General features: G+C 50.0%; 1 protein-coding gene across 2 annotated transcripts in view; it reads left to right on the top strand.

Annotated features, from left to right (window-relative positions):
- Positions 1 to 470: 470 nt before the first annotated feature.
- FHOD1 (formin homology 2 domain containing 1) overlaps positions 471 to 21947 on the top strand; it is a 34955-nt gene continuing 13478 nt past the window's right edge. The window contains exons 1-10 of one of the 2 annotated variants that reach the window (XM_081018219.1): positions 471 to 736; positions 9544 to 9650; positions 10035 to 10099; positions 17219 to 17286; positions 17645 to 17750; positions 19878 to 19972; positions 20912 to 21023; positions 21217 to 21311; positions 21433 to 21576; positions 21718 to 21926. In XM_081018219.1, coding sequence (XP_080874345.1) covers positions 536 to 736; positions 9544 to 9650; positions 10035 to 10099; positions 17219 to 17286; positions 17645 to 17750; positions 19878 to 19972; positions 20912 to 21023; positions 21217 to 21311; positions 21433 to 21576; positions 21718 to 21926 — 1202 coding nt within the window. In that variant the 5' untranslated portion in view covers positions 471 to 535. The remainder of the gene's footprint in view (positions 737 to 9543; positions 9651 to 10034; positions 10100 to 17218; positions 17287 to 17644; positions 17751 to 19877; positions 19973 to 20911; positions 21024 to 21216; positions 21312 to 21432; positions 21577 to 21717; positions 21927 to 21947) is intronic. The other variant, XM_081018220.1, reaches the window with a different exon arrangement.

Below are 21947 nucleotides of genomic sequence, written 5' to 3' on the forward strand. Positions count from 1 at the left end.
AACCAGGCTGGGTTGAAAGGGCGTCCGGTGCGAGGAAGCTACCCCTGCGAGGCAGAGGCAAATCGAAAGGGAGCCTCACCAAGAAGCCCCAGCCCACGCGGACCGAGGGACCGATCGGAGGTCGGTCCGTCGTTCGTTCCCTTCCGCTGCGGAAACTTCACTGCTGGCGTCGCCGGGGCTGCCCCTTCTGGCTGGAGCGCGCGCACGTGGAGCAGGCACCGAATGGCTCCGCCCACCAAGCCAGCGGCGGCCAATCAGGCTTCGGCACGCCCCCCTCCTTAGGCCCAAAGAGCTTGGGGCTCTGTGGGCGCAGATAAACTTCCGGCTCTCAGTGGTCAGCAGGAGTGGCCTGCAGAGGCCTATCCCGGTGTGTGTTGGTGTATTGTGTGTGGCCAGTAGAGGCCGGCAGCGGCTGGTGGGCGGGGCTAGTAGCTCCTCCCTCTGCTGTGTCTCGACTCCGCCCCTCTCCCCTCCCGCAATTCGGCTCAGACTCTCTCGCCGGGACTGAGGCGAGGCAAGCCTGGGTGCTGCGGCCATGGGCGAGCCTCCCGCTCCTTCCGCTTCGCCGCCTCCGGGCTCGGTGCTGTGCCGGCTGCAGTACCTGGAGGACGGGGACCCCTTCTCGTGCGCCGCCTTCCCGGAGCCGCGCCGCCCGCCCGCCCAGCCCGTCGCCGAGGCGCTGCCGCTCGCCGCCCAGCTGCCCGCTTTCCACCGCCTTCTCGACGCCCCGCTCCCGGTGAGAGAGAGAGAGAGAGAGAGAGAGAGAGAGAGAGAGAGAGAGAGATGTGCGCGGCCTCTGAGCGCGTGCAGAGCGCCGGAAGGCGAAACCGCAGCCGTCGCCTTTGTAAGGTGCAACGGGGCAGGAGGCGGTAGAAGCCTCTGGCTGTGCTCCCCTCAGAAGTTCACGGGGCCAGCTGCTCCCCTGGATGGGGCTGGCTGGCGCCGCCGCCCGTGGCTACTAGTTCTGGCGGCTGTTGCTGCGGGGGGACCACGCTGTCCGCAGCTGGGGAGGTTGCCGCTTCCTGGAGCCCCACGATGGTCATGTGCTTGGTTCCTATCAGGGCAGGATGCTGGGGTGGGGGTAGGAGAGAGGGGTGATCCAGCGTCTGGGAAGTAGCATCTGAAGGTATCTCCCTGGAGGAGAGAAGAGCCACCAAGGGAGGCCTGGCTTTTTCTCCTTTTTTGCACTCTTGGCATGCTCAAGGGGGATTGGGGCTGGCTCAGCTTCCCAAGGAGAGCCCCCCACAGAAAGGTTAGGGTGCCCAAAGCTCAGCATTCACTTATGGGGGGTGGGTTTGCCTTCTACCTTCCTCTCTTGCCTTTAGATTTTTGGTTTCTGCTCTGTAAATTTCTTATTGCTTTTAAAACCGCCAGTCTTGCATGTGGTCTTACTGTAGAAAGGCAGCATACAAATCAGTGATGATGCATTTCTGGACACAGTCCCCATCTGTTTTGCCTGGCAATACAACATGGATAAATTTCTTCTAAAAAGTTGGGTGGTTCCCAGCTTAGAATTTTTGTGTGCAAAATTATGGCTATAGAAGGTCCGCTTGCCTAACTTGAGATGGCCTTGTGGTGTATTAGAATGCAGTCCAGGTACGTTTTACCTGCATTGCGCAATTCTCAGTCTAACATGACATTTTTCTGCAGTCCAGAGATAACAAGAGACAAAAAGCAGTGACAGAGTTAAAATGATATATAAATTTTTGGCAGCCACAGGCATGAAATAGATAAGCGCTCAAAACACATACAATAAATGAATATTGTCCAGTTTATATCTTGACATCATAGCTGAGAATGTATGCACTGACAATAAATTGATGGACCTGTAGCATTTGCTGTGCCAGTATGACTCAAACCATATATTTAGGCCAGAGCAGATATTTTGATCACCATAGATTGGTGTTCAGTCATGCTGTTTGGTCAGCCTTGCAGAGGTATCCTAGGAACAGCTGTTGGCTGCCTCAGTGGTATAGTCCCTGTGTTGCATCTTGTAGCCTGGGCCAGCAGAGATGGAGGATGTGTGTTTGGGTTGCGTTTCATCTCCTGGCCTCTAAATAAGCTGAACTCCCTACAATTAGATGTTGGTCTTGATTTGTTGTTTCATTTGCTGCTTTATTTTTGGCATGAAGCAGCTGAATATCTCATGTCAATAGTCATGGGGTATTTTTTTGTTGGCGACTAAAGGGGGTTGGGAACAAACAGGCAAAGCCGTTCCAACTAAGTGTGCTTGGGTTTTAAACATGTGCTCTAGAGCCAGGCTGTGTGCACAAACAACAACTCTTATTATAGTCTAGTTGTTGCAGATATTGCAGGAATTGAGGGCTAAGTGAGACTTAACCCTCAGTGCCTCTTTGCATTTAACACAGACTCCCCACCCCCACCCCTCTGCTGCTGCCACCGCCCTAAAAAAGGCAAAGAGCATCAACTGGGGATTCATCAATTGGGATTGCTGCTACGGTCTTGATGGAGGAATGTAACCCCTTTCTCTCCTGCTATAGTTTTGGGGAAAATACCTACTGTGAAGATGATGTTGATGCAAATGGAGGATTTCCTCCCAATGCAAAATACTTGCTTCAGAAGAGGCTTCCTCAGGAGTGCCTTATTTCCCCTTCCACTCTTCACCTACAAACTTATGAAGTGTTCTCCTTACTCCTGCTATCCATCTTCCAATTCAGCTCTTGCCTTCCTCCTCTGGCTTCTAAACCTGGAACTGCTCTTGCAAAAATCTGTTGATCTCTCACTACAAAAGTCACTATTTGGTCCTCGTTTGGTGCCTTTGCTACAGGGGGGTCACTCTCTCCTTCTTGACTCCCTTTATGCGAATGGAGTGTCACAGCTCCCATCATCCCTGATCATTGGCTGCTGGGAGTTAAGTACAACAGCAGCATCTGGAGGGCCACAGGTCACAAACACACCCTACTTTATGCCCGTCAGTCAGTCTCTGATTCTGTTTTCAACTGGTTTTTTGCCTGTCTAAGTGTTCTTTCAGTATTTACCTAGGTGGAGTATCTTCCTTTGTTTTCTTTCTCTTTGTTGAGGGGCCTGCCTGGGGATCTCTTGTTGTTTTCTGCTCTTTTCTCCACACACTGAATGACCACTTTCCCATGGCTTTCAGGGCCACCTGTACACAGAGGCTGAAGCTTAGCTTTCTCTCTCCCTTTCACTCCCATTTCTGCATCACCCAGCTGATATTTCTGTTCAGATCCTTCGTTGTCTCAAGCGGCAGTGTCTCCCAGACTGAACCTTTCATATTTCCTCTTTAGCTCTCCTTTTCTTACTGTATTTGTTGACGATGTTACCATGTATCAGGCAATACATGTGCCTGCAGAGTCTCTTGTGCTCTCCCTGCTGAAATTGGGCTTGGAAGCAAGCTTCCCATTGTAGGCAATGGAACAGGTGGGCAGTGTGCGCTTGGTGCCAATGGCAGAGTCCGTGGTTTGCAAATGGGGGCCTGGAAAGCTTGGTTGATCCCCCCCATGTACCCCCCTGCAGGCCTTGGTTTGAATGCCCTCTCTGTTCTCTGTATTCAGTCTGTAGCTGAGCCATCTTGTTTCCTTCTTTCCAACTTTACAGAAATCCTCTGTTTCCTTGAGAAAGGTAGTGACAAAGGTGATTGGTGTGGGCTGCAGAGTGTTGGGTAGACACGAGAGGTGTGGGCTGAGAGACTGAAAAGGATGCTGGGTATGTCTCAAAAGATCAGTTTGCTACATGGTAGATGGGTGAGTAGTGGGAAGTGCAAGAGCTCCTTGAAAGACCTGGTGGAACATGCCTGAATTAAAGGTACCAGCCTCAGGCTAAGCGGTTGCTCTCCCCCCCCCCCCCACTTTTAGAGTGCGAAAATCACTTTAACTAGTGAGTAGCGTTAGTCATATCCTCACATAATTCACCTTTTTGTTTAGTTCTTACAAGGGAAATCAGTTCCTGAAATTCTTGTTCCAGACTGACCTTTGGAGTACAAAACATGCTTTCTGAAGATGACCCACACTCTGACTCCTGGAATGAGTCTTGTCTGTCCACATTTAATCCTAAAAGCATTTGCAGAGCCTGTCACATGTGCCCTAGTAGGGGCGTAGCCTTATTGGAGATGTTGGGCTGATGTAAGGGGGCCTCATTCTGAGGGCATTCCTGATGAAGCAGCAAAGGTGCTGCCCCTTGAGGGTGGACTGAGTGCTGGTTTTAGTAGCAGCAAAGCAATGGTGTTGCTGGAAACTTCTCTCCTGTATGCTGAGCAGACGGGATAATCATGCACAGCAAAGACCAGCTTCTGTGTCCAAAATTAGTCCAGTGACAGTCAGATTTTCCTCTGGAGTTTGTTTCAGCTATTTCATCTGGGAATATTAAAAATAAACGTTCTCCCAAGTATACTCAGGGCCATCAAGAACTTCTTGTCCTCTGTCTTGGGAGGGCTATTCCTGACTCCCAACTTTGTGTACTGCTTTTGACAAGAGGGCTAGTTTCTTGGCCATCTTGCTTTCAGTTGTCCCCCACTACCATTGCCTGCCACAGGTAACGATGAGCCAACCTTCCCCAACCTCTTGCTCTCCAGATGTTTGGGGCTGATGGGAGTTATAGTAGAAACATCTGGTGGGTGCCAGCTTGTGGGAGTCTGCTATAAGATTTGTGCTACATCAGCAAACTTGAGCAGATAAATTCACCCCACCCCCAGGAACTCTATTTTGGAAGATTCTGAAAGTTGCCATGTTGACAATAGCCTTGATCTCCTGCCTGTCTTGCATATCCCAGGTGAGGTTCAGAACTCTGAGGGGCTGGAAAGCAGAGCAACCAAGGGAGAAATCCATATGGGTTGCAGGAGCAGAAAAACTGGAGGAGTTCTAGAGCTGAGCAAGTGGCACTTCTGAGCAGTACTACACTAGACTCTCCTTCACTGAAGTTTGTAAAACAGGTTGGATGCCCATCTGTCATTGATGCTTTAGTTGAGATTCCTAGGTTGGACTAGATGACCCTTAGGGTCCCTTCCAACTTATGATTCTATGACTAGGCTCTGTGACTAGTGCTGGTTGCTGAGCATCCCCTCCTAACCACAGCTTCTGACTTTCAAGACTTGGGTGAGGCCCATGGCTGCCACACTTCAAAAAGAAGTGCAGGCTGGCCCTTTCGGAAAACAGAGAGAGCAAGCTTCAGCACACAGCACACAGTGACAGAGTCCTGTGTTTTGATGAGAAGCAGGGCTTAGCCTCAGTTTCCAGACCAAAAGGAGAGTTGATCAGTTTGCCTGCCAGAGCAGTCGTGGGTGCCTGTTCGTCATTATGTTCCTTGTTTTCTGAGCACTGTTGGCATGAAGGGTTGGCTCTGCTTGTGACACCCCTCATTAATCATCAGGGGCTGTTCTCTTTCAGGCACAAGTGCAAAGTAAATAGTGTGGTCCTGGTACATTTGTCTCCTTCGTTTCTGCAGAATTTGAGCCTAAACAATCTGGTCACATGGTGCAGAGTGGAAGGTGCAGGGGGAAGGAATGGGATAAGAAAGGTGGGCATCTAGACTGACTTCTCTGATGTGAGGCTCGGTTTTGGGGGACAGTAGCCATGAGAAGTGATGTTATGAGTTCTGGAAGCTCTGACAGCCTGGACAGGTCCAGCTTGTGATCCTTTCTCAGATGATGGCTACGTTGCTGGACAAATACGAGAGCTAGGAACTTTCTACTTCTGGTCTCCTCCTCCTCCTGAGATGAGTAGAATGCCAAATTCTCCACTAGACATCTTCTAATTCTGAAGTGGGAAGTTCTCAGGAGCCAGGATCCCCATCAGGGATTAATTTCTCTCTTGCCTCCTATAGCCTATGGAGGAATGGATCTTACAGCAGTTTTTAAATGGTGACTGCAAGAAGCTGTCTGATCCTGAAGCAGACCATTGGGGGTCCATCTGTTTCAGTTTGTACACACCAGTGGTTCCAGTTAAGTACTGCAGACCCTCTGTTTTTCAGGAGCCAAGCTATGAACCCCCTACTTTTGAAAATTTTGATATCTGTATAGAAGTTTTTGTTATGCGAATGGACCCCCTGAAGTCCAAAGACCACCAATTGGGAACCACTGGTCTACCCAGTGTTAGAAATTAGCCAGCCACATTTTGCAACTGGCACGGCTCCAGTTGCAACCACATGGAGATCTCTGGATGCCAGGTTGGCAACTGAGGAAAGCAAAATGCCAGAGGAGGAGGAACTGAAATATTTTCCTTGAAGCTTGAATTGGTTTTATTTGATGTTTTAATGTGATATAAACTGCTCTGAGATTTTTTTCTTTAAAGTATAAAGCGGTACAGAAATGAAATTAATAATAATAATACCTCACTGCAAAAAAGCCCCTAGTCATTCCATTGTGGTGACTGCAACCTAGGTTTCAGGTGCCACTTGGCACTTGGATTATATATCTGAGTCTCTAACAGTGGACTCTACACTAACTGTCAGCAGTTCTTATGCATTCAGGCAGGGAATCTTTCCTGTTCTCCTTGGAGATGCAACTCAGGATCTTTTGTATGCAAAGCAGATGCCCTACCACTGAGCCTAAAGATGAAAGCTTCTCATGCTAGCTCATGGCCTGGCAACTTCCTGGGCAAAAGAGGTGGTCCTTCTGCTTTAGGGGAGGCTGGCAGCACACTCCATGAGCTCATTTTAAAAATAGATTTATATCCTGTCTTTGAGAAAATTGATCATGAGATACAAGTTAAACATATAACAATATATAGAACGTTTCAGCAAAAGGCAGAAAATCAGTACAATATAGTCATAGGTAAAGCTCGTGGAGACAACCATTAATAAAACAAGCCACTATCCCACGTCCACTAAAACACAGCCAAGCTCAACAGTTGAAAAGTCCTGTCCACTTAGCCTTCCTTCAAGAAAGATACTGCAAGAATAATGAAGTTTTAAGATCTCATTAGAAAGTCCGTAGTGCCGCTGTTTGATGGAGCCCAGTTGGCCATGAATCTCATTGGAGAGCGGCCACTGCCGCATCCCTGCCAATTCCACCTTTCCTTGGGGTGGGCAAAGAAGGGCCTCTGTTGCTGACCCCCAAGTGCAGCCAGGTATGTGCAGGTATGGGTGGTCATCCGCGTATTGATGCCACTTCAGTCCAAGCCTCTGGGTCACCCCCCCCCCAGCAGTTTCATGTAGATGTTGCATAGAGACACTTGTGGCACTGATCCTTGAGTGAAGGGGTCATGTTTGGATACAGGCCAGCCCGCTGCCTTTTTGAATAGCCCTGCAACATGCCTTTCTGCCTTCCCAGGCCCATTGTCCTTCACTGAAGCTGTCCAGAACGTGGACAGGCAGGACTGGAATGGCCTGAATCAGTCTTGGAACTGAGAATACTGTGCCCTCTTTGAGGTTGAGCAGGATTCCTGCCAAAGCTCATCACAGGAGGGAGGGGCAGCAGCAGCAGCAGCTGAGACCTTAAAGGCCTGGGACTTGGCCAGCCTTTCTTCTTCACAAGGCTTGTTAACTCTACATTGCCTGCCCTTGGAGAGCAACCAAAGAGTTGATGGTGAGGAGGGGATTTGCATCACAGCCCTTTTCCCAAGAGGAGCTGTTTCCTGCATCAGTACCTGCTGTGCCTTCCACTGGGAGAGGAGCATCTCCCTGCCTGTCCTGGCTGAGCAGCAGGTGAGAGGGGCAGCCTAATCCCTCTCTGGATTGCACAGCTCTCCTTGCATGAATGTGTCAATCCAAGTTTGGCTAGTTTGCCAGCCCTTCCTTCAGAGTGTTGGATGTGGGGCTTCCTACCCCTGTTCTGATCAATGCAAAGCCTACTATTTGGAAACAGAGCTGTATCGCTAGTTTGTTTTTGTTTTTTTGTTTTTGCTTAAAGACAATATTCCCCTCAGATCAGGCATTTCCCTTGTGATGGCTTTTGGGAATAGCTGGGAGCTTCCTGTTGTGGTGATGAGGTCTGACTCAGCATGGGGTGAGTCAGCTGCAAGTCTTGCAAAGGGAGGGAGGGGTGTGGCGGCAGATCTCAATCTTCCCTGTCTCTGAGATGAAGTTGGTTGCATCTCTCTGGGCTTTCTTGTTAGCATCCGTCTGTCTCTGGAGACAGTGGAGGAGTCTGCCTTTGGGAGTGAAGGCAAACTGTTGGGAGGAGGGGAGAAACCCCACAGCCCTTGGCTTTTGGTGCAGCCTGCCTGTCTCTGCAGTATTGGGCTAACAACATTTTCCCCTTCCCAAGCCTGACACCTCACTTCCAGTTTTTCCAGCATATCTGGCATACTTGGGTCACCTGGGGAAGCTATTTCTCCCAAGAACCATCCTCACAATCTTGCTTTGCTCTGCTCTTCAGGCTGATCTCTGTGTCTTTCCTGCAAGCTTCCTCTGCTACTTCTAAAGCAGAAATAGCCCCTACCACGCCACTTTTCTTTCCTGTCCCTCTTTCTGAACACCTGGGCTGTCCATTCAGTTGGTGCAGGCAGGGGGCCAAACCACCTTGGCATCTCCTCTAACCTCATCACATTGACCGCAAAGAGTTTCTGGAAATGAGAGATCCTAGTAGTGTACAGGCATGCTGCCTGTAGATTGACACAAAGCTACCACTGGAAATGGAATCTTTTATGCAGTTTCAACCTATTCTACTCAGTTCCTCAAGCCAGAAGATTCTCCGTGTGACTTACAACACAATTAAAATCCACTTAAGCAGTAAAATCAGTAAACAGAAAGTGGAATAGAGACACCCAACTCCTTTCTGCAGTCACTCTTTGGGCAGTTCCCTCTTTTGCTGGTCATTTTCAGACATTGCCTCCATCTTCTGCTGGGGTTTTTATCCACTGAGTGGTCTTCACATTTCAAGAATTCTGAGTTGCAGCTCACCCTTCCTGAGTTCTTTGCTCACCCCAAGGCTCCTGTTGCTCGTCCACTGAGGAAAGCCAGCTGCTGGAGGCTGTAGCACTGAGCCGGAGGGCAGAGCCAGGAGGATCTGCTTTGGGGTCCTCCTTCCTGGGATCCTCCTTTCTGGGGACTACACCACTGACGTAGAGCCTAGGGCTTTATTTCATAATGGCTTTGGTTCTGCATGCTTTAGAACAGAGTGGCCCCTGGTCGGCATCCAGCCCACCACCGTAGCTGTACCTGTGGCGATTCACCTGCATTCAGAGCAGAGGGAAGGGTAGCACAAGGGTGGAAGAGGAAGCTGTGGGTGGGTTTCTGATCATCTTAACCTTGCATGCCACCTTTTCTGGTAGCAAGTATTTGTACTTGAGGGTATGTATGGAGCCAGGGAGGGTTCTGTGCTAACCACCCCCAAATCATGGGAAGTTGACTATCACTTCCTTGTGTCTTTTGAGTCGCAGGGGGGAGTCTGAATTAGTCCTTCTGTTAAACTTGAAGGGCTTGGGGAAGGGGCACAGGGTGCCTGTAGGGATGGGCCTGTTCCCTGTGCTAGTCAGCCTGCTTGGCTCACCTGCCCACTGCTCACCTGGCTTTGGCTACTCAGGACTGTTTCCTCACTTTCGTTTTGCATTCTTTGCTGCCCTGTTGATTCCCTAAGTGAGCAGGCAGGCAGACTCCCTCTCTAATATTGGATGTGCTTGTGTTTTGCAGCTGGAGGACTGCACCTTGCAAGTCTTGCCTTCTGGGCACTACCTGGACCTGGAGCTTTCCCTGCTGGAGCAGAAAGATGAGCTGGAAGGGTTCTATGAAGAAATCAGGTGAAAATATCTCTCTGCTGCAGGGTATATTTACTCTTTCCCAACCTGTATTGGGCAGCACTTTCCATAGGTTTCTGGCTTCACAGGTTGCCATTTTAACCCTAACACCTGAGGCAATCTTGTCAAGCAGATACTGAAATATGGTTGTTAGTAGATGTCCACACTTGTGAAGTTGGCATGGTTAGGTGGTCAGTGCCCCAAGTTCCTCTTGGCTCCCTACTGAGCCAGTGGCATCTTCTCTCTTCAGCTGTTTGGTGAGCAAATGTGTTGAAGAGGAGGGGGAGGAGGTTCCCAGTGGCTGGCTGGCAAGTGTTCTTGGGAAGCAGGCTGGGGCTCAGGGAGCCTATGCTGATCTAGGTCCTGTTTCCTTTCCTGTCATTGCAGCAAAGGGAGACGGCCCATCCTGCTTCTCCGCACACAGCTCTCTGTCCGAGTCCAGGCCATCCTGGGTGAGTCTCAACTCTGTTATTGCTTGGAGCTCTTTAGCTCTTGCTGGCCACGGATGCTGAAAGCACTTGTTGGGATTGGCCTTCCAAGGCACGACCAAGGGAGGGCTAACACAGGGTCTGCTGCTACTGCTGCTGCCGCCGCCGCCTAACTCTGAACTAGGCTTCTTCTAGTGCTATGCGGGGGAGAAAATACCTTGATGTGGGTTATCTGGAATTTTTTCCTGTGCAAATTAGGGTAACTTGCCCTGGAAAACTTTCTGCTGCCCTCAAGAGTGATCCAATCCAGTAGGTTTACTTTTATTTTTACTTAGTAAGCAAAGCTAAAAGTGCTGGAACCGCCAAGTTTGCCCAATTATTTCTACTCCCTCTAGGGTACAAAAGATTGACAAGTCAAGCTTATTATCTCTTCCTATTTTAATTTGAGTGTGTAACAACCAAGAAACTCTTCCAAACTGAGGTTTTACCCAGATTACCAGTGCCAGTTTGCAAGCCTGAAATGGGGCTCTTGGGACACCTTGATTGCAGCACAGTTAGAGCCTGTGGCCTTTCATCTCCCATGGGTCAGGGTGATGGCAGTTGTTGTTCAACATTGTCCAGAGGGCCAGAGATTCCCCATTCCTACTTAGCAGCCTTAAGGTACCTTTGTCCAACTGAAGGAATCAACTGTTCACAACTCATACGGAGGGGAGGGGGAGAGCAGCGTTGCTTCTCAGCTGAGCCAGCAGACGGCTGCCTCTTCCCTCTCCCTCCTGCCTGCAATTGTTCTGCATGCTACTCTGCTGTTGCTTCAGTCCTGCCTGCTGTTTCCTTATGATTCAGCACACGCACTCCCGGGCTTCCCTTGGTTTGCATCCAGTCTTGTCAGAGCTGATAAATGTTGCAAGTATTTCCGGAGCCTGTGTGGGCGGTTGCTGGGCCTCTCCCTCTGCACTCAAAATAGACTCCATGTACTGGACAGCAGGACTGCCCCAAGAGAGAGTCCTGGAGAGCCAGAGGTTTATCTGGGAGGTGCAGTTGGGTGACCACAGTGAGGGAGGATGCTGGTGGGAGGAAGTGCTGAAGCACCGGCTTCTTCCCTGTGGCTTCTCTCATTATCCCAGTGTGGCCAGAAGAAGTCAAGCATCAGAAGAGGAGGAAGGGGCTTGAATGGTGATGCTTAACTAAGTCAGTGGAGAGGGTTCCTTCCTGCTTAATCTTTCATATAGCAAGGAATTCTAGGAACCTGGCAATTGTTAGAGCAGTAACTAGTTAGTATTTTCTGACTAGGATGGTTGCAGTCCCAACACACACGGACAATAATGGTGGTTGTAAGGAGTTAGCAGAAGATGCTGAATCTACACTGAAGAGACCATGAAGGCAACAAGGGTTCGGCTTAGTAAACAGCCCTGCTCTTTGCGTTCCCAGGGCTCTGTTGCTGCCTGCTTGGGAAATATGTACCCTTAAAGAGCATCATTTGAAGGGGCTACAACCATGGAATGTAGCTTGGAAGTCAGGCAAATAATGGAGTGTGAGAAAAGAGAAAAGTCCTTGGCCCGGCAGGAATCATAAAAAACACATGGCTTTCTGTTGCTTTTCCTGCCATAGTTTTGCAAATTAAAGTTATACAGTCAACAACCCTACTTGGGTTCTTGCTTCACTCATGAAACATTCTGGGAAAGGTTTGGCAGACGCAATCCTGAAGTGGAGCCAAAGTTCACAGGCTGCTCTTTGACCTTGTTGTTCCTGGCAGGCTAGTGTCCGAGGGGGGAATGTGCTTGCTGTTGTGGTGGACCAATGCACTCCATTATCTGAATGCTCCTCCACAGATATTTCTATGTACTGTTTCTGTGGGGTCACTTGCCTCTTTGTTATCCAACCCTTGCTTTCTTTCTCTGTTAGAGGGTCTCTCTACATAGGGTCAGAAAGCTGCAGAGAAGTGTCCAGTGCCAGGCCTTTTCCCTGGGGGGAGTGGGTTCTGTTTGCGTGGTTGCGTTCTTCTGCAGTAGGACTGTAGGTGCTGATTGATACCCCTGATGGTATTTTTTACTTAGGCAGAAAGAATCCAATCGGTCTCACATAACTCTGCCCAAGAAAAGATAGACTCTAGTACAATATTTTCTGCCCCACATTTTCTTGAAACCTACAGGGAGGGGGACTCCACAGCCAGCTAGACAAATGTTTTCCATTGGTGAGAAAAGAAGTGATTCCCGGCTTTTAATTAAAATCTGTGTGCTTTATCGCACTGGTCAAATAACATGTTCTGATACGGTACATCACCATTATCACTATGTACCGTGCTAGCTCTCAAACTTGACTTGCTGAATGTTGGAAGATTCAGGACAGACATAATTAAGTATTTCTTCACATGGTGTGTGATTAAATGATGGAATTCACTTCCACAAGAGTTGATGATGGCCACTAACTTGGATGATGTTAAAAGAGAAATAGACAATTTCATGCCTATGAAATAGACAATTTCATGTCCTTTAGCCACAATGGCTGTGTTCTACCTCCACTGCTGGAGAAAGGATACTTCTTAATACCAGTTTCTGGGAATTGCCACAGGGGAGAAGTTTGCTGCATGCATGTCGTGCTTATGTACATCCCATAGGCTTCTAGTGGGCCTCTTCTTTGAGAACAGGATGTTGGGCCACTGGTCTGATCCAGCAACCTGTTCTCATCTATGTGGGGTGTTTGAGTTGCCATCACAAAGCTGACCACCTCCCCTACATATCACCAGTTGCTTTTGAAGCTTCTTTCAGTTTGCAAAGCAGCTGACAGTCTGGGGAGAAAAGCAAGTCTAAATCCCAGGTCCTTGCTTGGGGGTGGGGCTGCCAGTTACACTTGCCCTGGGCCTTGGAGGGCTAAGTTGGCCATGGGGCCGTGCCAGTGACTGGCTGCTTTTTGGTTTGAGGTTATAACTTTATTCCAATAGGACTCCTGCCCCTTGCCTCAGACAAGCTCTGCACAGGCCTGCTGAATTCCCCTTCAATGCACTGGGCTAGTTTCCTGGTTGCTGGATCCTGAACATAGCCTGGTGCTCCTCCTTGCCCAGAAAGTGATGGGGAAAGGAGGCTAAGCAGGTGCCATCTGGGGACGAACTTGGCTCTCTGCTGCTATGTCTGCCCATGTGAATGTTTGGCCCTTCATTTCCAGGGGTTTGAAGAAGCACTCTGGGCAGCCTGGCGACATCTCCTGGGTTTTCTGCCTTCAATTATTAACAAGCACTTTTTAGGTCTTAAAAACTTGTTCAAATTTTTAACACGTGATGAAACCTTTTGGGTTATATCCAGTTGCATCCCTCTGTTGTCCTTGGTGCCAGGCAATAGAAGGGACACCTCTCCTCCTTCTGGCACCAGGTCTGTGGGCTCTTTGTGTAGGGCTGGCCCTCTCCTAGATGCCTGCCCTGCTCCCCCACCTCCCCATTCAGCTGATGATTCCTCAGTGTGGAAACAATTGTGCCCTCCTGCAGAGTGAAGTTTGCAAGGAATTCCAGGGAGGCTCCCACTGCTGCATTTAGGCCTGTTGCCCAGTTGGCTGTCTTCAGTCTCGTTTTAAGCCACAACAGCTCCGGAGTGCCATAACCTCATTCAGTTCAAGTTGGGCAAACTTTTAATTCTGGACATGTGTGGGAAGGGCAGTGCTGCAGTGCTATTCCACCGGAGGTTGTCACACAGTGTGTGCCTTGAAATGCAGGAGCTGGGAACCTGTGAAGAATCCGTCCTGCTTCAGAGCCAGGCAGCCAAAATGCTCCTTCTAGAACTCCTGCTTCCATTGTCGTGGCAGGGGAAGTGAACAGCCCATGGGAACACAGTGGTTCCTTAGGCAGCTTACAGAAAGCACACAATAAGATCATTTTAAAATGAAAGAGAAACCTACATACAACTTTTTAACCTGTGATTCTTGAAGATGAGAAAGTTTTGGAAGGGTTGGTAATTTGACAGGCCCCACATGCTTCCATTTGAAGGGGGAAGGCATGATGTGTAAAGGCATGTGAGAATAAGGCTAGATTGACTGCAGCTAGTGTTTGGGAAGATACTTTTCACTGCTAGCCTGTTGGGTGAGTCTTTCACCGTAACCGTAACCATGCTTACTTGTGGGTAGGCTCATGGTTGGTTGTATAAAATCTCCTGGTGCATTTGCAAGCTTCCTTCCACCTGCAATATGCAGCTGTTAGGTGGAGGTGTCATCTTTTCCGCAGACTCATAGCCTACCAGAGGCAGTGGCCAAGTCCATTAACTTAGCTGCTGTCATTTTGCTGAAATGGGACTCTGACCTCTTGAGCAGCAACATTCCCAAGAAGACAATTGGGACTGCTGCACAAGTGGCTCTTCCTCTCCTGCACCTTCTGAGCTGTCCCCCTCTTTCCTTCCTGTCTGCCTGAGCCATGTCTGGCTCTTTTCCTCTGTGTGCACATGCTCTTTGGCTCACATGCCCATTCCCAGTAGCGGCACTGTCATCGGCATGCAGATGTGCTCCCTTGCCAGACCTTTGTGCACCAGGCTGCCAAGGCAGGAAGTGTTGGAGGTTTTGTCTTCATTCATAGAGGAAGTGGAGCTTCCGTTCTGCCTCCTGCTCATCTCCACCTTCGCAGGCTGCCACTGCTGTAGTAAAATCTACTCTTGCTCCTTTGCAGACTCCAGGGTGAGGCCCCTGTGCTTTGAGTGAAGTAAGAGTGACTTGGAAAGCAAGATGCTAGGAGCAAGGTGCTCGTCCTCCTAACCAGCCCCCTGGACCTGCTAAGACCCTGTCCTCAATCCCCACCCGAGGCAGCTGCCTTCACCACTGCCTGTCTGTCTCTGCAATTGCTTGCCTGCCTGTACCTCCCACATCCCTTTGCGAGCAAGCAGTGATTCCTATGAATGCTGCAACTTGATGGAGTGGGCAGCAAAATGGGGGTGCAGGTGGGCACCTTCACCTGCCTTACCATTCCACCTGCAGGGGGTCAGGACATCCCTACCACCTGTTCAGCAGTCACACCAAGAAGAAGCAGAAGTCCCGGATGGTACCAGCAGAGCAGGGCCGGTGACCTCTCTGCTATACCATTCTCTTTGAGAGAGAATGCCTCAAGGGAGAGAAGCATTACCTGCAATTTCATTTTGACTAGTCAGTGACATTGGCTACCTTGACATCTTGGTGCCTGAGGAAGGAGTTGCAAATGGCACATCCATGTCTCGATGGAGCTTTGGTCTGTTCCAGGGAGGAAGAGGAGCCCCCTCCGCTTGCTTGTTTATAGTGTGCAGGTCCCGTGCTCTGGCTCTGGGCTGAGAGAGGAGAAGAAAGAGCAGCCTGGCCTCCCTCCCTCTCTCTTTTGTCAGAGGTCTCCGTCTGTGCATAGGAAGCTGTAAGAGATATTTATATAGTATTGCAGAAAACAGGAAGACTGCAAGCTCTGCGCCAGCCGGCCTTACTTGGGCTACAGCTGCTCTCTGGCGCTTGGCCCACAGAGGTGGCCTGAGGAGAATGGCCGCAGCTACTCTTCTGTTTCAGAATGGGGGCATTGGGAAGAAGCGGGGGCAGGCAGAGCCGAAGGAGCAACCTTTGGCAGTGCCACTTTGCGTGGGGAAAGGGCCATAGCTTTGTGGTAGAAGAGCATCGGCAACTCCTGCCTGTTGTCAGTGGCACCACTCCTGCCGGGGAAGAGATCCTCAGTCGCAGGAAGGCCGATGAGAGGGAGGGCTGGCCCGAGGAGCTGATTCTCTCTGCTCCAAACCTGAGCCAGTATTGGCTTCAGAAGACGGAAGCCCCACAGGGGTGGTTGCTTTCTGGGGAAGGGTAGAAGAGCAGCCGTTGTTTTATTATTATTTATTAGATGTATATACCGCCCTTCATCAAAAGATCTCAGGGTGGTTCGCAATATTCTCCACAGTTGTGCTCCCCACACAACTGAATCACATCCCTTTGCCCTTTCCTGCTCGCCCTTTCCACTCTGCCTTCTGTGTCTGGTCTGACTTGAGTTGCAAGCCTGTGCAGTGCCCATGAGTTGAGGTGGGGGCTGCAGGAAGGACAAGAGAAAGCAGATCCTCCAGAGGCAGCCCTGGAAGCCCCACGGTTCTCAGGGGTTTCTGGGGGTGATGAGGCACCCCTTAGGGCCTCCCTCTGGGGCTGGGCCAGGCCACTTCAGACGGCCAGGAGGGACTGAATGGCTGGACACTCCCAGACAGAAGTAGGCGAACCTGTCAAGATGGGCTTGCCCAGAAAGGGGGCCTTAAATAGAGGGAGAAATTGCAGGCTACTTCTAAACATCCAGGGAGGTTCTGGCTCAGAGGGAGCATTGACAGTCTGTTCTCTCAGCATCTGAAGTGATGCTTCTGTTGCTGGGCTGATTCATGGGAGCCCTCTTGGGCAGCAAATGTGTGTGAGAGAGCCACGTGGCAGTGGTGCTAATGAAGGAGAGAGTAGCCTATATCCTGGCAGCTGCACCAGTTGCAATTTCTGAAAGTCTTCAAAGGCAGCCTGATGTAGGGCTCCTTACACTGGTTTGTCTTTGATGTTACCGGTATGAAAGTAGGAGAGGATTCATCCACCCTTTCTAGATAAGAAAGTGCATGCTATGAGATTTAAAAGTTATTTTAGAAACTCCCTCTAGCTATATAAAGTGCTCAGGTTCAGGGATGGCAGCCAGTCCCAAACCTCAGCCCTTTAGTGCTATATCACAGTGGAGGACGTTTTTAGGCATGGGGGGGGGGGCGGAGGAGCTGCCCCTTTCCTTGCCATAAATTGCATCAAAGTGCTCAAGTAGAGAAATGCTTTTGGGTGGAAAAGACTGAACTTGTAAAATTAAAAGGGAACCAGGTGCTTGTGGGGTTCTCTTCTTTGGGTGGGACAGTTGTTTCTGGTCAGCAGCAGCTACTGTGCTTATTCTGCCTTGCTTGGTTTTGCTTCTTCAAATAATGGCAAGTGACTGGCCCCAGGTCACCCAGGGCCTTGAACCCTGGTTGCCCAAGTCTTAGTCTGGCACTTTCACTGCTGTGCCACATCATTAGGTTGTTTTTGCATTCTTTCAAGTTAGAACTTCCAGGCATCCTGAAAGCAGCTGGTGAGGAGGGGTCTCCTCCTGCTGCTGATTCTTTTGGAGCTCTGAGATGGACCATGGGGTGCTTGTTCCTTACAGACAGAAATATTTTGTTTTTCCTCCAGAGAAGCTCTACAGGTCGAAGGGCCCTGAACTGAGGCGCTCCCTCTTCTCACTGAAGCAGCTTTTCCAGGTAAGGCTCCTGCCAGGCCCTCCCTGTTCTGCCCCCAGAAGGCGCGGCTTTGCTGGGGGGGGGAATTGAGCCAGCCAGCCCAGCGCTCTGTGTGGACACCACCAGGCTCTGCTGCTGACTCTTCATTTCCCCTCCTCTTTGCTCTTGCAGCTTCTGCTCTCCTCTTGTGAGACTGGACTGTGCACAGACCTGTTCCCTATATGAGAAGGCAATAAGCAGACAGCCTCCCCCCATGCCCCCTCCCCCAGCAGGAGATTCTCCAAGACAGATTGTGGGCTGCAAGTGGAGGGGTGAGCATGCACAATACAACCTTTTTCTGCAGATTGCAAACATTCCTCTCTCTGGATTTCTGCTGCAGGAGGATAAGGACCTGGTGCCTGAGTTTGTGAATTCAGAAGGGCTGACGTGTCTCATCACAGTGGGAGCTGAGGCTGACCAGAATTACCAGAACTATATCCTCAGGGGTAAGTGACCACCAGGCCAGCAGGAAGTGGAGAGAGAGAGAGAGAGAGAGAGAGAGAGAGAGAGAGAGAGAGAGAATCTGAGTCCCTAGAGTGGATAACATTTGGGATCTCCCACCAAAGAGTCAAAGTCGGTGAAATTAAACTGACACCTCCAATTCCCAACTGAACATCCAGAAAAAGGATAGAGCACCCTAGAGATCTCTGGGAGGAGTCTTTTAAGTGGAGCTCTTTCCCAGTTTTCATCTGTACTGAAATTGTTTTAAATATGTTTTTTTATTATTTTATCCCTTGCTGTTTGCCACCTGGGGCTCCTTGGGGAGGAAGGGTGGAGTATACATTTAATAAATAGACAGATGCCGTGGCTTCCCCTTTTTGTGGTCTGCATTTGCCCATGTACGATGTTGATCTGAGGGATGCTGGCAGTGAGGACTATGTGTGACTCTTGTCTCTGTCTCTCTGCCTCCCTGATACTTAATACAGTATGGGGAGCAGACCCAAAGCTGGTGTAGGCAGGCTTTGCAGGACTTATTTCTCCTGTTTGCTTTTAAGCATTCCTATATTTTCCTGCGTGAGCAAAATTTCAGTGGCCAGGTTTAGACTGCTGCTGAGGGATAGTGGCTAGGTGAGGAGATTTGGCTGTACTGGGAAGTTTTTTGTGGTTAGGTTTTTTAATGGTTTTGACCCATTTCTGAGCCTTCCAGATGTGGGGATCGCTCCATCTCACCGGCTACTCAGCTGGGGATGTGCAAGCAGGCAAAATTCAACGTGTAAAATTTCAGCTGCAATTCATGAGCTGTCTTGGAGAGGCCACTTTTTCTTTTTCTTTTTTAAAATAATCTTTATTGGTTTTACAGATTTTACAAATTTCACATCATAATACATAATACATACCTTATTCCTTGTTTAGAGTTAAAGTATTAAGGTTAAAAGTTGAGAGGCCACTTTTTCTTAATGACAGAGCTTTGGGCCCCAATTAAAGGAGATGTTGGTCTCCATGATCATCTCTTTTCTCCTACGACCATGGCACCAGTGGAGGGGGTCAATGGAAGGAGCTGAGACCTTTTCTGTCTGCTCCCCACCCCCCTTCTGATGCTATTTCCTCTGATGTCCCTCATGGACAAGTACTGTTTGCCCTGCTGTAGGGAAGATGTGACTGTGTGTCTATTTTCCCAAATGGGGCAAGCAGCAGCTGGGGGAAGGTATCAGACTCCCCCCACATGGCTGGTTTTAAAAGCTTCATTTGGCCCTTAGTCTCAGGGGCTTGTGACTGGAAGGAACCTTTTGTAGACGTGGCAGCCTCTGTGGGTCCTGTTGACAAAGAGGATTCTTTTGGAAGCAGCCTTACTTTGCAGCTTGCACCTCAGGGTGGAAACAGCCTGCCCTGGCCTCAGCAGCCTTTTGTGCCAAGTCATTCCTGTCAGATGTGCAAATCAATCCATACTCCTGACAGCTAGCCTGCCCTACCCACCTGCCTCCTCTGGGCACTGCCATCTGCTATGTGGCAATTCCTAGTAGTATTAGTAATAATATTATTGCATTTATTTATATCCCACCTTTTTTTCTAAACTGGGACTCAAGGCAGCTTACACAAATTAAAATGGCACACATAACATACAAGAAACTAAAAACATAAAAAGAGAATAGTTAAAAAGTAATTAAAATTCTACAGAATAAAAACAAAAACAAATGTATTTAAAATACAGATAGTAAAAAACAGCACAGCACTATTAAAAACCCCTTCCTTAAAAGAACAGTCAGTTCCCAGTGTTGGAATAAAACAGTCTTCACCTGCCGGCAGAAGGACAACAAGCAGGGAGTCAGTCTAGGTTTTGTAGGAAGGGAGCTTCAAAGTCTGGGAGCAGCCACCGGGAAGGCCCTCTCCTCACATCACCACCTAGTGTCCCACTCCCCAATTTGATGTCTGCATAGCGGGGGTGGGGTGAGAGACAACACCCTGAAAGCCAAAGAGTCAGACTGAGATGGAGGAACTAGAGGAGGGAGCAGAGGAGACTTGCTGCTGAGTGGCAGGCATCGTGTGGAAGCTCCACTGCAAGCGAGTGAGCAAGGTACATCAGTTGCCCATGGCCAGCTGGCATCCTCACAGTGCTCTTCGCCCCTTCCTTCCAGCTCTCAGCCAGATCGTGCTCTTTGTGGATGGGATGATGGGGGTGATAAACCACAACGAGACGGTGCAGTGGCTCTACACGCTGTGCGGGAGCTTGGTGAGTATGTTGCTGCCACAGAGGGAAAGATCCCCTTGTGAGCATCAGAAGAGCCCTGAAGCTGAAGCTGGATCAGGTCAGTGGCCCACCTAGTCCAGCATCCTGTTCTTACCGTGGCCAACCAGATGCCCCAATGGGAAGTGCACAAGCAGCAGCTGGTATTCAGAGACAGTGGAGGAAGAACGTAGCAATTGTGACCACAAATTTGTCTATTCCTCCTTTAAAGCCATCCAAGCTGGTAGCTATCACGGCCTCCTGTGGGAGGGAGTTCGGTACAGTGGTACCTCTGGTTAAAAACTTAATTTGTTCCAGAGGTCCGTTCTTAACCTGAAGCACCACTTTAGCTAATGGGGCCTCCCGCTGCTGCCGCACAACCGGAGCACGATTTCTGTTCTCATCCTGAAGCAAAGTTCTTAACCCGAGATACTATTTCTGGGTTAATGGAGTCTGTAACCTGAAGCGTCTGTAACCCAAGGTACCACTGTAGTTTAATTATGCCCTGTGTGAATAAGTACTTTGTTTTATCTGTCCTGAATCTTCCAGCATTCAGCTTTGTTGGATGTGCACAAATTCTAGTGTTACAAGACAGGGAGGTGGGATGGGCTTTGAAAAGGGAGGCTTGTGTGATGTCCTCCTGACTGAGGCCCAGTTTCCAGCTCCATCCATCCAGCTTTTCTCACCTCCCTCCACAGGAGAAGGTCATGGTCTCAGTGGCAGAGGAACCAATCCCCAGTGGAATCTCAAGGCAAGACGGGAAAGTCTCCAACCTGAAACCCTGGAGAGCTCTGGCTAACAGTCAGCGCAGGGGAGGCCAGGCTGAGTTTGATTGAACAGGATGCTAACTAGATGGGCCACTAGCCTGATTCTGAAGGCTTTTCTTATGAGTAGACCCCAGTAGCCTGGCCCACTATTAAGCAACTTCTGCTGTCCCTCTGCTAGTACCGCCTGGTGGTGAAGACGGCTCTGAAGCTGCTGCTGGTCTTTGTGGAGTTCACGGAATCCAATGCCCAGCTGCTTGTCCAGGCCGTCATAGCGGCAGAGCAGGTCAGAGGTGAGTGTGCCACATGGCTGCCCAGGGAAGAGAGAGAGAGATGGGCCTGATCCCATTAGCCTCCAGATTGGGAAGAGCAGTCACTGAATCACAGCAGGTAGCCCCTTGCTGGGCAAGGTCAGTGATGAGGCGAAAGGAGGGTCTTTTCCTTGGCTTGTGTGGTCAACCACATGCCTTACTCATTGCCTTGCAGGTGGTTTTCCGTGGTCTCCCATCGTGGCAATCCTGGAACAGAAGAATGGAGCTGACACGGAGCTTCAGGTGTTCGCCATGACACTCATCAACAAGGTGAATATTGCCCAGGTGGGGAGGGAAGCAGCAGGTGTCAGGCTGTTCTGCTGAGCTGGGCTGAGCCAGGCTGAGCACCTTTCCTGCCCTGACTATGGTGCCCTGTGTTGGTGTTGTGCAGACTCTGGCTGCCCTCCCTGACCAGGATTCCTTCTATGATGTGACAGACTGCTTGGAGCAGCAGGGCATGGAAAGCATCATCCAGCAGCACATGACCCACAAGGCTACCGACCTGGACTTGAAGCAGCAGCTGGTTATCTACGAGGTGATGCATCTTCCCTCTTGGTGGGAGGGAGCTGGGTATAAAGAGGAGGCCTCTAGAAAAAGCAGGCAGCTTCCCCACTACACACTCAGCACCTAGCAGCCTGCCCTACCAGGTCCCCCTGAGCTTCTGCCTTCCTTGCAGAATGCCCTCAAGTACGAAGATGGTGTGGAAGAGCCTCCCCCTGGAACACGCAAGGAGCGGAGGAAAGGGGAAGAGGGCCGGAAGGGGCAGCGACGCTCCCTGGGCTACATCCTGGCCCAGGAGGAAGGCCAAGGGGCTCGACCTGCAGAGAATTTCCAGCCCAGTCCTGCAGAGGCTCCCAGCCTGGACAGAGAGAGCAGCCAAGACAGGTGGGTTGTTGGCCAAGGCAG

The sequence above is a fragment of the Podarcis pityusensis genome (genome assembly GCF_964106645.2).
Source record: "Podarcis pityusensis genome assembly, chromosome: 8".
NCBI classification, from domain to species: Eukaryota; Metazoa; Chordata; class Lepidosauria; order Squamata; family Lacertidae; genus Podarcis; species Podarcis pityusensis.